This window comes from Tamandua tetradactyla, chromosome 23, assembly GCF_023851605.1.
Source record: "Tamandua tetradactyla isolate mTamTet1 chromosome 23, mTamTet1.pri, whole genome shotgun sequence".
Taxonomy (NCBI): domain Eukaryota; kingdom Metazoa; phylum Chordata; class Mammalia; order Pilosa; family Myrmecophagidae; genus Tamandua; species Tamandua tetradactyla.
In genome coordinates this window covers 36,150,819-36,165,209 of record NC_135349.1, presented here as the reverse complement: position 1 = coordinate 36,165,209, position 14,391 = coordinate 36,150,819, and the positions used below count along the sequence as shown (strand labels likewise).

Below are 14,391 nucleotides of genomic sequence, written 5' to 3'. Positions count from 1 at the left end.
ATGTGCCCGTGCAGGTGAGAGAGGAACACTGACCATGTTCACCATGTGCCTTTCCAGATGAGAGAGAAACTTTGACTGTGTTTACCATGTGCTCTTCCACTTGAGAGAGAAACTCTGAACTTTATCAGCCTTCTTGAACTGAGGTATCTCCCTGGATGCCTTAGATTGGACATTTCTATAGATTTGTTTTAATTGGGACATTTTCTCAGCCTTAGAACTGTAAACTAGTAACTTATTAAATTCCCCTTTTTAAAAGCCACTCTGTTTGTGGTATATTGCATTCCAGCAGCTAGCAAACTAGAACACATACCATAGCCCATACCCCTCCCTGTCAGTGATCACTAGTATTTCAATCTACTAAATTTATTTTAACATTTGTTACCCCTATTATTTATTTGTTTTTAATCCATATGTTCTACTCATCTGTCCATAAGGTAGATAAAAGAAGCATCAGTCACAAGGTTTTCACAATCACACAGTCCCATTGCTAAAGCTATATCATTATACGATCATCTTCAAGAAACATGGCTACTAAACACAGCTCTACATTTTCAGGCAGTTCCCTCCAACCTCTCCATTACACTTTAACTAAAAAGGTGACATCTATTTAATGAGTAAGAATAATCTCCCGGATAACCTCTCAATTCTGTTTGGAATCTGCCAGCCACTGACACTTTATTTTGTCTTATTTCTCTATTCCCCCTTTTGATTGAGAAAGTTTTCTCAATCCCTTGGTGTTGAGTCCCAGCTCATTCTAGGATTTCTGTCCCACGTTGCCAGGAAGGTCCACACCCCTGGGAGTCATGTCCTGGGTAGAGAGGGGGAGGGCAGTGAGTTTGCTTGTTGTGTTGGCTGAGAGAGAGAGGCCACATCTGAGCAACAAAAGAGGTTCTCTGGTGGTGACTCTTAGGCCTAGGCTTAGCCTATCATTTGCAGGGTTAAGTTTCATATGAACAAACCCCAATATTGGGGGCTCAGCCTATTGCTTTTGCTGTCCCCACTGCTTGTGAGAATATCAAGAATTCTCTACTTGGGGAAGGTGAATTTTCCCCCTTTCTCACCATTCCCCCAAGGGGACTTTGCAAATACTTTTTTATTCACTGTTCAAATGCTTCTGGTATTTATCAAAGCATCACTCGGGACAAACCTACAAAATCTTATGCCCTACTCAAGGTTCCATGTACTTATGGTGTTCAATTAAGCTGTCCACATAAATTATATTAGGAAACGTACTAGTCAAAGAATAAATTTTGTACCAAATAAACATGTTTTGTAATAAAATATTAATTACCATCTATTTTCAAAACCCTGCATTATTTACATTCTTTGTTCTTCCTCATGTAAAACATTTTTAAATTTGTACATATAGTCACTATCATCATACACTCTAGGCATTCCTAGATTATACCATCTCGGTCTTTATCATGTTTCTTTCCTTCTGATTTCATTTGTGCCCCCAGGCCTTCTCCCTCTATCATTCTCATAATCAGCTTCATTCTGTGTTCTAACATTATTGTATTACAGTTAAGTAGTGTTGTGCTATCAATTTCTGAATTTTTACAATCAGTCCTGTTGCACAATCTGTAACCTTCCAGTTCCAATTACCCAATATCTACTCTATTTCTATCGCCTGATGACCTCTGTTCTTAACTGAAATTATCCAAGTTCATTCATTAATGTTAGTTCATATCAGTGAGACCATACAGTATTGTCCTTTTGTTTCTGGCTAATCTCACTCAGAAAAATGTCCTTAAGGTCCATCCATGTTGCTACATACTTCATAAATTTATTCTGTCTTACAGCTGCATAATATTCCATTGTATGTATATACCACAGCTTGGTTAACCACTCCTCTGTTGATGGACATTTGGGCTGTTTCCATCTCTTAGCAATTGTAAATAATGCTGTAAACATTGGAGTGCAAATGTCCATTTGTGTCTTTGCCCTCATGTCGTCTGAGTAGATTCCTAGCAATGGTATTGCCGGGTCATATAGCAATTCTATATTTAGCTTCCTGAGGAACCACCAAACTGCCTTCCACAGCTGTTGTACCATTTGACATTCCCACCAACAGTGGATAAGTGTGCCTCTTTCTCCACTTCCTCTCCAGCACTTGTTGTTTACTGTTTTATTGATAATGGCCATTCTGGTGGGTGTGAGATGATATCTCATTGTGGTTTTGATTTGCATTTCCCTAATAGCCAGGGAAGTTGAGCATCTTTTCATGTGCCTTTTGGCCATTTGTATTTCCTCTTCTGAGAAGTGTCTGTTTAATTCTTTTGCCCATTTAGTAATTGGGTTGTCTGTCTTTTCATTGTTGAGTTGAACAATCTCTTTATATATTCTGGCTACTAGACCTTTAACTGATACATCATTTCCAAATATTGTCTCCCATTGTGTAGGTTGTCTTTTTACTTTCTTGACTAAGTTCTTTGATGTGCAAAAGTGTTTAATTTTGAGGAGTTCCCATTTATTTATTGATTTCTCCAATGCATGGGCTTTGGGTGTATGGTCTAGGAAACTGCCTCCTATTATAAGATTTATAAGATATTTCACTACATTTTTTTCTAACAGTTTTATCGTCTTAGATCTAATGTTTAGGTCTTTGATCCATTTTGAGTTAATTTTTGTATAGGGTGTGAGACATGGATCCTCTTTCATTTTTTTGCATGTGGATTTCCAGTTCTCTAGGCACCATTTATTGAAGAGACTGTTCTGTCCCAGGTGAGTTGGCTTGACTGCCTTATCAAAGAGCAATTGTCCATAGATGGGAGGGTCTATATCTGAACACTCTATTCGATTCCATTGGCCAGTATATCTATCTTTATGCAAATACCATACTGTTTTGACCACTGTAGCTTCGTACTATGCCTCAAAGTCAGGTAGCGTGAGACCTCAGACTTCATTTTCTATCTCAGGATACTTTTAGCTCTTTGGGGCACCCTGCTGTTCCAGATAAATTTGGTTATTGGTTTTTCTATTTCTGAAAAGTAAGTTTTTGGGATTTTAATTGGTATTGCATTGAATCTGTAAATCAATTTAGGTAGAATTGACATCTTAATATATTTAGCCTTCCAGTCCGTGCACACAGTATGCCCTTCCATTTATTTAGGTCTTCTATGATTTCTTTTAACAGTTTCTTGTAGTTTTCTTTGTATAGGTCTTTTGTCTCTTTAGTTAAATTTATTCCTAAGTATTTTATTCTTTTAGTTGCAATTGTAAATGGAATTCGTTTCTTGATTTCCTCCTCAGATTGTTCATTACTAGTGTATAGAAACACTACAGATTTTTTAAAATATTTTTTTATTTTTTATTTTTATTTTTTTCTCTATATTATCATTTTATTTCTTTTTCTGTTGTCTTGCTATTTCTTTTTCTAAATCAATGCAAATGCACTACAGCTTTTTGAATGTTGATCTTGTAACCTGCCACTTTGCTGTATTTGTTTATTAGCTCTAGTAGTTTTGCTGTGGATTTTTCAGGGTTTTCAACATATAGTATCATATCATTTGCAAACAGTGATAGTTTTAGTTCTTCCTTTCCAATTTTGATGCCTTGCATTTCTTTTTCTTGTCTAATTGCTCTGGCTAGAACTTCCAACACAATGCTGAATAATCATAGTGATAGTGGACATCCTTGTCTTGTTCCTGATCTTGGGAGGAAAGTTTTCAGTATTTCTCCAATGAGGATGATGTTATCTGTGGGGTTTTCATATATTCCCTTTATCATGTTGAGGAAGTTCCCTTGTATTCCTATCCTTTGAAGTGTTTTCAACAGGAAAGGATGTTGAATTTTGTCAAATGCCTTTTCTGCATCAATCAAAATGATCATGTGGTTTTTCTGTTTTGATTTGTTGATATGGTGTATTACATTAATTGATTTTCTTATGTTGAACCATCCTTGCATACCTGGGATGAATCCTACTTGGTCATGATGTATAATTCTTTTAATGTGTTGTTGGATACGATTTGCTAGAATTTTATTGAGGATTTCTGCATCTATATGCATAAGAGAGATAGGTCTGTGGTTTTTTTTTTTGTAATATCTTTGTCTGGCTTTGGTATGAGGGTGATGTTAGCTTCGTAGAATGAGTTAGGTAGCTTTACCTCCTCTTCAATTTTTTTGACGAGTTTGAGCAGGATTGGTACTAATTTCTTCTTGAATGTTTGGTAGAATTCACACGTGAAGCCATCTGGTCCTGGACTTTTCTTCTTGGGGAGCTTCTTAATGACTGATTAAATTTCTTTACTTGTGATTTGTTTGTTTGGTCGTCTATTTCTTCTCGAGTCAATGTTGGTGTTCATGCCTTTCTAGGAAGTTGTCCATTTCATCCACATTATTGAGTTTATTAGCATAAAGTTGTTCATAGTACCTTCTCATTACTTGCTTTATTTCTGTGGGGTCAGTGGTTATGTCTTCTCTTCCATTTCTGATTTTATTTATTTGCATCCTCTCTCTTCTATTTTGTCAATCTCACTAAAGGTCCATCAATCTTCTTGATTTTCTCATAGAACCAACTTCTGGTTTTGTTGATTTTCTCAATTGTTTTCATGTTCTCAGTTTCATTTATTTCTGCTCTAATCGTCATTATTTGTTTCCTTTTGCTTGCTGTGGGGTTAGTTTGCTGTTCTTTCTCTACTTCTTCCAAGTGGACAGTTAATTCTTTGATTTTTGCCCTTTCTTTTTTCTTTGATTTAGGCATTTAGGGCAATAAATTTCCTTCTTAGCACTGCCTTTGCTGCATCCCATAAATTTTGATAAGTCATGTTTTCATTTTCATTTGCATCGAGATATTTACTGATTTCTCTTTTAATTTCTTCCTTGACCCACTGGTTGTTTAACAATGTGTTGTTGAGTCTCCATATATTTGTGAATTTTCTGGCACTCTGCCTATTATTAATTTCCAACTTTATTCCTTTATGATCTCAGAAAGTGTTTGTATTATTTCAGTCATCTTAAATTTATTGAGGCTTGGTTTGTGACCCAGTTTGTGATCTATCCTTGAGAATGATCCATGAGCACTTGAGAAAAAGGTATATCCTGCTGTTGTGGGGTGTAATATTATAAATGTCTGTTAAGTCTAGCTCATTTATTGTATTATTTAAGTTCTATTTTTCTTTATTGATCCTCTGTGTAGATGTTCTGTCCATTGATGAGAGTGGAGAATTGAAGTCTCTAACTATTATGGTAGATGTGTCTATTTCTCTTTTCAGTGTTTGCCTCATGTATTTTGGAGCATTCTGGCTTGGTGCATAAATACTTATGATTGTCATGTCTTTTTGTTGAATCATTCCTTTTATTAATACACAGTGTCCTTCTTTGTCTCTTTTAACTGCTTTACAGTTGAGTCTAACTTGTTGGATATTAGTATAGCTACTTCTGCTCTTTTCTGATTGTTATTTGCATGAAATATCTTTTCCTAACCTTTCACTTTCAACCTATGTTTATCCTAGGGTCTAAGATGTGTTTCCTGTAGACAGCATATAGATAGGTCCTTTTTCTTAATCCATTCTGCCAGTCTGTGTCTTTTGATTGGGGAGTTTAATCCATTAACATGTAATGTTATTACTGTACAGGTAGTATTTTCTTCTACCATTTTGCCTTTTGGATTTTACATGTCACATCTAATTTTTCTTCCTTTCTACACTTCTCTCCATACCTCTCTCTCCTGTCTTTTCATATCTGCCTCTAGTGCTCCCTTTAGTATTTCTTTCAGATCTGGTCTCTTGGTCACAAATTCTCGCAGTGATTCTTTGCCTGAACATGTTTTAATTTCTCCCTCACTTTTGAAGGACAGTTTTGCTGGATATAGAATTCTTGGTTGGCAGTTTTTCTCTTTTAGTTATTTAAATATTCATCCCACTGTTTTCTTGCCTCCATGGTTTCTGCTGAGAAATCTATACATAGTCTAATTGGGCTTCCCTTGTGTGTGATGGATTGCTTTTCTGTTGCTCTTTCAAGATTCTCTCTTTTTCTTTGACATCTGACATTCTGATTATTAAGTGTATTGGAGTATGTCTATTTGGATCTCTTCTGTTTGGGGTGCACTGCATTTCTTGGATCTGTAATTTTAAGTCTTTCATAAGAGTTGGGAAATTTTCAGTGATAATTTCCTCCATTGGTTTTCTCCTCCTTTTCCCTTCTCTTCTCCTTCTGGGACACCCACAACATGTATATTCATCCACTTCATGTTGTCTTTCAGTTCCCAGAGTCCCTGCTCATATTTTTCCATTCTTTTCCCTATATTTTCTTTTGCATGTCGGATTTCAGATGTCCTGTCCTCCAGTTCACTAATCCTATCTTCTACCTCTTGAAATCTGACATTGTAGGTTTTCATTGTTTTTTTCATCTCTTCTACTGTGCCTTTAATTCCCATAAGTTCTGCGATTTATTTTTTCAGACTTTGATTTCTTCTTTTTGTTCATTCCTTGCCTTCTTTATATCCTCCCTCAATTTATTGATTTCATTTTTGATGTGGTTTTCCAGTCTGTTTGAACATTCTGAATTAATTGTTTCAACTCCTGTATCTCATTTGAATTGTTGGTCTGTTCCTTTCGGCCACATATTCAGTTTTCCTAGTGTGACTTGTTATTTTTTTGCTGGTGTCTAGGCATTTAATTACCTTAATTAGTTTATTCTGGACCTTGTTTTCACTTTTTTTTTTACCTAGGATTTTCTTGCTGGATGACTTTGTTGTCTATCTGTTCTTTGACATTCAGTTATTCTGGGCCTCTAGCTTAGGTTTTGTTTAGCAAATCAGAATTTTTCAGTTCTTGTTTTCTTGTTTCTTGCCCTGCCTGTATGATGCCTTCCCTGCCCCCCGTCCCCACACACTTAGGAGGGTCTACTTCGGTATTATAGATGCCAGCCCGATTTTCTCAGACCAAACTGGCCTCCTGTCAGGAGGGAAGAGTCAGTTTTCCCTGAAGGTGAGACCCAGGAGGTTGAAAGACATTCCTGTGAAGCCTCTGGGCTCTGTTTTTCCTATCCTGCCCAGTAGGTGGCGCTTGTCTGCCTGCGGGTCACCCCAGCATAAGGTGATGTGGTACCTTTAAGTTTAGCAGATTCTCCCTCCTGGGGGCATGGTGGAGACAGAGGAAAGGTTGTAGTCTGGTTTTCATTGCTTCACTTTTCCAGACCCTGGGGTCTGAATTCCTTGAGGGAGGGAATCCACCTGAGCTGGGCCCCACCCCTCTCCTGGGGAAGGCACAGGCACCAGACAAGTTCTCAAACAAGCTTGTTTCTGCCTATGCCTGGGGCAGTGAAGTCCAAGAAGCCTTACAGCTGTATCCAAAGAGCAGTCAAGCCATAGAAACACAGCCACCAAAACGAAAGAGAAAAATCCTTTTCAGAGCAGGAGTCCCATTCCTCAGGTTTGTTAATCAAGAGCTTAAGTTAATACATTGCTGTGTATATCTCCAGGTCCTATGTGCCCCCTCCTTTCCTTCAGGGCGCAGGTTTTTATTTCTTTTCCCGTCAGCCCTGCCTGCTCTGTGCCAGTGCAAAAACCAGCAAACTCCGCTTTTACTCGAGGTTCACCTGAGCTGGGGACCTATTTTTAGTAGTCAGAATCAATTCCACAATTGGAATTTTGTTGCACTCAGCCCCTGCTGCTGTTCAAGCCTATTTCCTTACCCCTCTGGGCAGTGACCTGTGGGGGAGGGGTGCCGGCCACGTGGCTTGGGGAACTCATGGTTCTCGGGGGGCTTGCAGCTGGTCTAGCTGGTCCAGACTGGGGTACACTGTGTGTTGGGTCACTGATGTGGCCCCAGCAGTTGTTCTGTACTGTTCCTCACTATTTATTAGCTGCTTTGGAGGATGAACTAAATCCCACACCTCACTAAGCCCCACCGCCTTGCCAAAATTCATTGACCTTTCTTGAGTCCCATGTGCTTTAAATAGCTATTTTTTCAAGTGACAATTTCATATTTTATTTATTTTTGTTATTTTGACTATATATATAAAATTTACCATTTAACTATTTTATGTGTTACAGTTGAGTGACAGATACTTTTGTAGTATTGTGCTGCCATCACCTGAAGGAGAAATTGTGTTCTCATTAACCTCCTTCCATTCCCTTTTACCTCCAGGCCTTGGTAACTTCTAATTACTTTATGAATCTATGAATCTGCTGGGATATTTCATGCAAGGGAAACCATATATTTGTTTTTTTCATATCTGGCTTATTTTGCTTAGTGTCATGTTTTCAAGTTTATCCAAGTTGCAGCATGTATCAGAACTTCATTCCATTTATAGCTGAATAGTATTCCATTGTAGGTATATACTACATTGTGTTTAACCATTTATTTGTCAGTGGACAATTGTGCTATTTCCACCTTTTGGCTATTGTGAATAACGCTACTGTGAACACTGGTGTACTCAGACACTGTTTGAGTCCCTGCTTTAAATTCTTTGGGGCATATGCTTTATTGATATTACTAGATGATGTGATTATTCTATGTTTAATTTTCTGAGGAATTGCCAAACTGTTTTCCTCAGCAGCTGCATTATTATACATCACCAACAGCAATAAGGGTTTCAGTTTCTCCAAATTCTCTCCAACACTTATTTTCCTTTTTTTTTTTTTGATAATAGCCACCCTAGTGGCTTTGATTTGCACTTCTCTAATGGCAAATTATGTTGAAGATCTTTTCATGTGTTTATTGGCCTTTTGGATATCTTCTTTGGAGAAATGTGTATTCAAGTCCTTTGCTCATTTTTAAATTCGATGTTTGTCTTTTTGTTGTTGAGTTGTAGAGTGCTTTATATATTCTGGACATTAAACCTTTATCATATGCATGATTTGCAACTATTTTCTCCCGTTCTTTATTCTGTAGGTGTTTTTTTTTTTTTTTGACTTTCTTGATAATGTCCTCTGACACAGAAAAGTTTTAAATTTTGATGAAGTGCAATTTATCTTTTTTTTTGTTGTTGTTGTTTGTGCTTTTGGTGTAATTTCTAAGAATCCATTGCCTAATACAAGACCCTGAAGATTTTCTTCTATGTTTTCTTCCAAGAGTTTTATGGTTTTAGCCCTTATGTTTAGGTCATTGATCCACTTGGAGTTAATTTTTGTATATGCTGTGAGGGTATGGTTCCAAGTTAATTTTTTTTTTTTTTACATTTGGATATCCAGTTTTCCAGTACCATTTATTGAAGACATTATTCTTTCCCCATTGAACCTACTTAGCACCCTTATGAAACTGAGTTGGTCATAGATGCGTGGGTTAATTTCTGGACTGTCAATTCCAAATGTCTGTCCTCATGTCAGTACTACTGTTTTGATTACTATGACTTTGTGGTAAGTTTTGAAATAGAGAAAAGTGTGTCCTCCAACTTTGTTCCTCTTTTTTAGGATTTTGTTTTGCTATTCAGGTCCATTCAAAACCATATGAATTAGGAAATTGGCTTAGCTTTTTCTGAACAAAAGGAATTTTGATAGGAACTGCATTGAATCTGTAGATGACTTTTGGTAATATTGATATTTTAATAACATTAATTTCCTAATCCAGGAACATGGGATATCTTGTCTTTTATATCTCTCATCAATGTTTTGTAGTTTTTAGTGGACCTGTGATTCACTTCCTTGGCTAAATTCATTTCTAGATATTTTTTTCTTTTAGATGCTATTATAAATGAAATTATTTTCTTAATTTCCTTTTCAGGTTGTACATTGCTGGTGTAGATAGCTGTTTTTCTTACTCTAATAATTCTAACTATAGCCTCAGCTTTGGGGTCCTTTGTATATTTTAGGATACTTAAGGATGAGGGTAATATTATATCAGTTTGTAAGTGAAGAAATAAGGTTCAAGGGAGGTTAAGTAAATTGTCTATTTGTCAGGTAGTGGGGGCAGGGACTTGGAGAAAGGTAGAGTGAGTTCAGAATCTGTTCACTGTATCACCTTATATTGCCTTCTTCTATGTTAACAGAAGTAATATCGATAAAGTTGACTTATATAAATATGATTCTCTATGCTTTTACTACTAATATTTTCCCTATTCTCCACCCACAAGGAACTAGAGACTTTTGAGAAATAGTAACCCTGAATCTATGATTTTGTGAATATGTCATCCCAAAAGAATATTGGGATACATTTAAGGTTTGTATGGGGACCTATGTTTAGAGGTTTTTTCTAATCTCAATGAAATCAAATGTTCCTTCAGGGGCATCAGCTGGAATAACTCACTTAGAAAATCTGCTCCTTGTTTTGAGCTTCATTTCTATTTCATATGTCCAGCGTACAGAAGTACATGTGATATTTGCTTAATTCTCATTTCTTCTGGTTGATAAAATTATACAAAACAACTCTACCATTTTCATGCAATATTTTAGTTTTGGGAAGATGGTAGTACATTTCCATGGTATTTATCTTATGTTTGAGTCCAAAATCACAATACATGGTTTGTGGAACAGTTTTGTTCTTTGAACGAAAAGCTCTGGATGACCTGAGTTACATCCTTCCTGATTACTGACTATTTCTTAACAACCTTTGTTTTCTCACTTAGGGTATATCAGAGAAGGGTTCCTGGCTGTGCAGCATGCCTTAGATAAGGCCATCATGATGTATCACGATGCCAGAGCTGCAGCAGGGCTATTGCACAATATCAACCTTTTTGTCAAGAGATTTCCATACCCAGCTTATGATCATGATGAGTTTTTGGCACGTTTTATGATTATCTTCCCTGTGATAGTCTTACTTATGTTTTGTGTAACTGAATTTACCCTCATCCGGACTGTTGTGTGGGAAAAGGAACACAGATTAAAGGTAATTTCACTTTCTTTGTAACATTTTGGGTCTGTGGAGCAGATTTATGTGGAGGATTTATGAGTATTCTTTCTGTTATTTCTTCACATTTGGTACTGGTGAATGACTGTTATGTTTCAGCAGTAATATACAAGTATAGATTGGAAAGAGTGTGAACTAAGCCATTTGCCACTTTTCTGATGTTTTGCTTTTATCTAAATTCTTTATTTGGCTTTTAGTTTTATTGACTAAATGACCACTTGAAAAGAAATTTAAGGGGAGAGGTAAAATATCAAAAATGATGAATCCTCTTTGAAATAAAGTGGACAACAAAGAAATAATTATGTAAGTTCTTGAATGAGATAAATTTAAGGTATACTTCAGTCCCAACATTGTGATTCTGATTCTTGACCAATTTTTACTCTCTCATTTCCTTTGAAATTACGTTCAATATTAAGTAAAATAAAGACCATGTTGCAATGATCAATGGCCTTAAAGTTAGAGAGAAGGCCATTAGTTTATCCATCTATCCATCAATTCATTCAACATTTATTTCTTATTTACTTTGTTCTAAGGATTCTGATAGAGCTTATGTTTCAATCGTGGTTTCACCAACGATTAACTTTGATCATTGCCAATTTAAACAGATGTAACTTTAAGATAATAATTTCTAATTTCTAGGGTAATTAGGAGATTAAATGAGGTATTATGTGAAAAAGTGTCCCAATCATTCTCTGATCTGTAAGAAGCACCCAACAAATGGTAGTAATAGAAAAGACAACCACAGAATTTCCATCAAGGAATGGTAAAAAAAAAAAAAAAAAGGAATGGGTAAGGGTTTAGTTGATGAGATATTCATTACTTTTATAATATGCTAAGTACCTAGCAGTCTGGAAAATTCTGTTCCTGAAGTACAGAGGGGTGGGTGATTGGTCTATGCAATGAAGGATTACAGTTCACAAGGGAGATAGTAGTTGAGGGACAGACTTTGAAACAGTGGAGCACTCTTAATGGTTTTGCCTTCAGAAAAAATGACCCTGGTTTGGGATGTGGAGGAGAGCTTAGATTAGGGATTGGCAGACTATTGGAGAGTGAATCATGTCCCTATGAAAGATGTGTTCAGGTCCCAATGCCTGGTGTGAAAACAGGACCTTTGGAGTTGTTGTAAGTTAAAGTGTGTCCAAGTTGAATGAGGGTGGGCCTTGATCCAATGTGGCTCAAGTCCTTATAGGCCAAGGAAATTGGGCAGAGAAAGAGAAGCCCCAGGGAATAGCCAGGAGCTGGACATTAACAGAATCCAGAGGGGAAGGAGCAAAAGCCTTCACGGAATCCCAAAGATTGCCTGTCCGCCAGAAGAGACGGACTCCAGGAGGTAGAAAGCCTTCTAGCCTCTGAAACCATGAGCCAATAAGTTCCTGTTATTGTCTGGCTTATAGTCTGTGCTATTAAACTGGAGAACATGGCCTCAGAAACCTGCAGAGGCCACGTGCAGGGTGGAAAGAGCATGGAACAGCGAGTTCTACACTGTGGAACTTTGTAGGAGGCACCCACGCTCTCTGGCTTTGGCTTTCTGTGCTGTGAAATTAGAGGGGTTTGGTTTGGATCAGAGGTTGGAAAATTTTTTGTAAGAGCAGATAATAAATATTTTATGCTTTGGAGGACGTATTGCAACTACCCAACTCTTCTGTTGTAGGACGGAGGCAGCCATAGACAATATGGAAAGGAAACAGCACAGCTGTCTTCCAATAAAGCTTTCTTTAGAAAAATGTGGGGTAGGCTGGATTTGACCTGCAAGCTGAAGTTTGTCTGTGCCTACTCTAACATTTCATGAATTTAAATTTATTTTTACAATCCTCCAATACTTCCTCGAGGTAGAGCATACAAAGAAAACCTTTTCCGTAATTTACATTTTTATTAAAGCATTTCCTCTGTGAGAACTGTACCTGGTATGTGGTTGGGGCAAAGATCTCTGGATTCTGAATTCTTCATTGGAATTAGAGTACTGCCATTCACTGGGCAAATGATTTTGACCAAGTCACTTGATTCCTCTGAGCCTTTATTTCTTCCTCTGTGAAAATGGGGTCGATGATATTTTACTTCTGTGGATGGCTGTGGGAATGTAATGAAATACTATGAGTTGTTTTATGTGATATTTTGTTTGTGTTAACTCTCCCACAGGAGTACCAGCTCATGATAGGACTCAGTAATGGCATGCTCTGGGCTGCCTATTTCGTCACATTCTTACTGCTGTATTTAATTATGATCTGTTTAGTGTTCCTGATTCTGTTTGCCAAGGCAAGTATCTGTCTGAATGTGGGATGCAAAGCTCAACATTGGGAGGGATAAAATAATTGGGGCATGGGCCGAGTGGTCTTAGTTTGCAGGAGAATAAAGTGGTTTCTGTCAATTCCGCTATGGTAATTCAGAAGCTGCTCAGTCAGTAAACAAAGTCAGATACTGAGATGAGTAGTCCTTGGGTGAGAATTGAGCTGGTTGACTTTCCATCTCCCTGAGCAGCTTCATATAACCTGTTCAAATGTTTAAGGACTTTCTTTTCCTCTCCCTTGTTTTTCTGTGACATTAGTTAAGAGTATGATGACGACTAAACTGGCTCCCTGATTGTTTCATTAGATTGCAGACGTGCCGGTTCTCTCCTACAGCAGCCCATCTTTCATCTTCGTCTTTTTCCTGTATTATGTCATCTCCGCAATAATCTTTGGCTTTATGATTAGCACGTTCTTCGATAAAAGTGAGTCTTTGATTCCTCCTGTGAAAGAGTCTCAGTGCTTCAGTTGACTAAAAGAGGATTATATTTGGTAGCTCCTTCTAAACTTTAGTTGCCACTTCCTATATAGCCTCAGCTTACATTCTAACTGAAAAGACAAATATCATAATGATTTGAGAGGCAGGGAAAAGAGCAGTGAACAGTAACACGGCACAGGATACATGTGAAAAAAAAAGGATAAAAACCAAAATAAGACCATATGTAACAAGAGCATATATACTAAAAGAAGGTCAAATGTGTGACCAGAAAAATTCAGATAGTTATGGAATTTGTAGAATTACTCTTCTGTGGTCATTTAGCTATCATATATTAAAAATTTTGTTTCTTTTTTTTCACTACCATTCAACCATTAGAATAGTATCATCTCTCAGTCGTAAGTACCATGAAACAAATGATTTTAAGGTAAAGAAATTTGTATGTCATAGGCATTCTGTTTTTCAGCAGTAACACTGGTGCCCATTAGTGGGTTCTCACGAAGTAGAGAATCATACCTACCACCTGCTTTGAATTATTAGGTCAAAGTGAGACTGGAGGTGATGTGCTGCTGAGCAACATAAAGTAGGCAAAAACCACAGCACCTATCTAAAACAACAATAGTACTGATTAAATATTCTAAAAACAATTTGCTTCTGCTTGTGTATGTTGCTTGGGTAGCACTCACTGGGGAAAGAGCTATATGAATTATCTATATATAAGGTATTATTTAGTTTTATACATGAAATAATCGATATGGTTTTTATATAACTTATTTTGTTAGCTCAGCATTATATTTTCAGCTTCATCTATATTTGTGGGTAAATCTGATAGAATAGTTACTGCTCTGTAATAATTCTTTGTTGCATTTATTATTTATTACAATTG

The 14,391-nt window shown here is 37.0% G+C and overlaps 1 protein-coding gene across 6 annotated transcripts in view; it reads left to right on the top strand.

Moving 5' to 3' along the window:
- The window catches only part of LOC143667404 (phospholipid-transporting ATPase ABCA3-like), a 287,971-nt gene that overhangs the window by 52,012 nt on the left and 221,568 nt on the right, over window positions 1-14,391 (top strand). For all 6 annotated transcript variants that reach the window (XM_077141597.1, XM_077141598.1, XM_077141594.1 and 3 more), the window contains 3 exons: window positions 10,507-10,766; window positions 12,924-13,040; window positions 13,377-13,494. In XM_077141597.1, coding sequence (XP_076997712.1) covers window positions 10,507-10,766; window positions 12,924-13,040; window positions 13,377-13,494 — 495 coding nt within the window. The remainder of the gene's footprint in view (window positions 1-10,506; window positions 10,767-12,923; window positions 13,041-13,376; window positions 13,495-14,391) is intronic.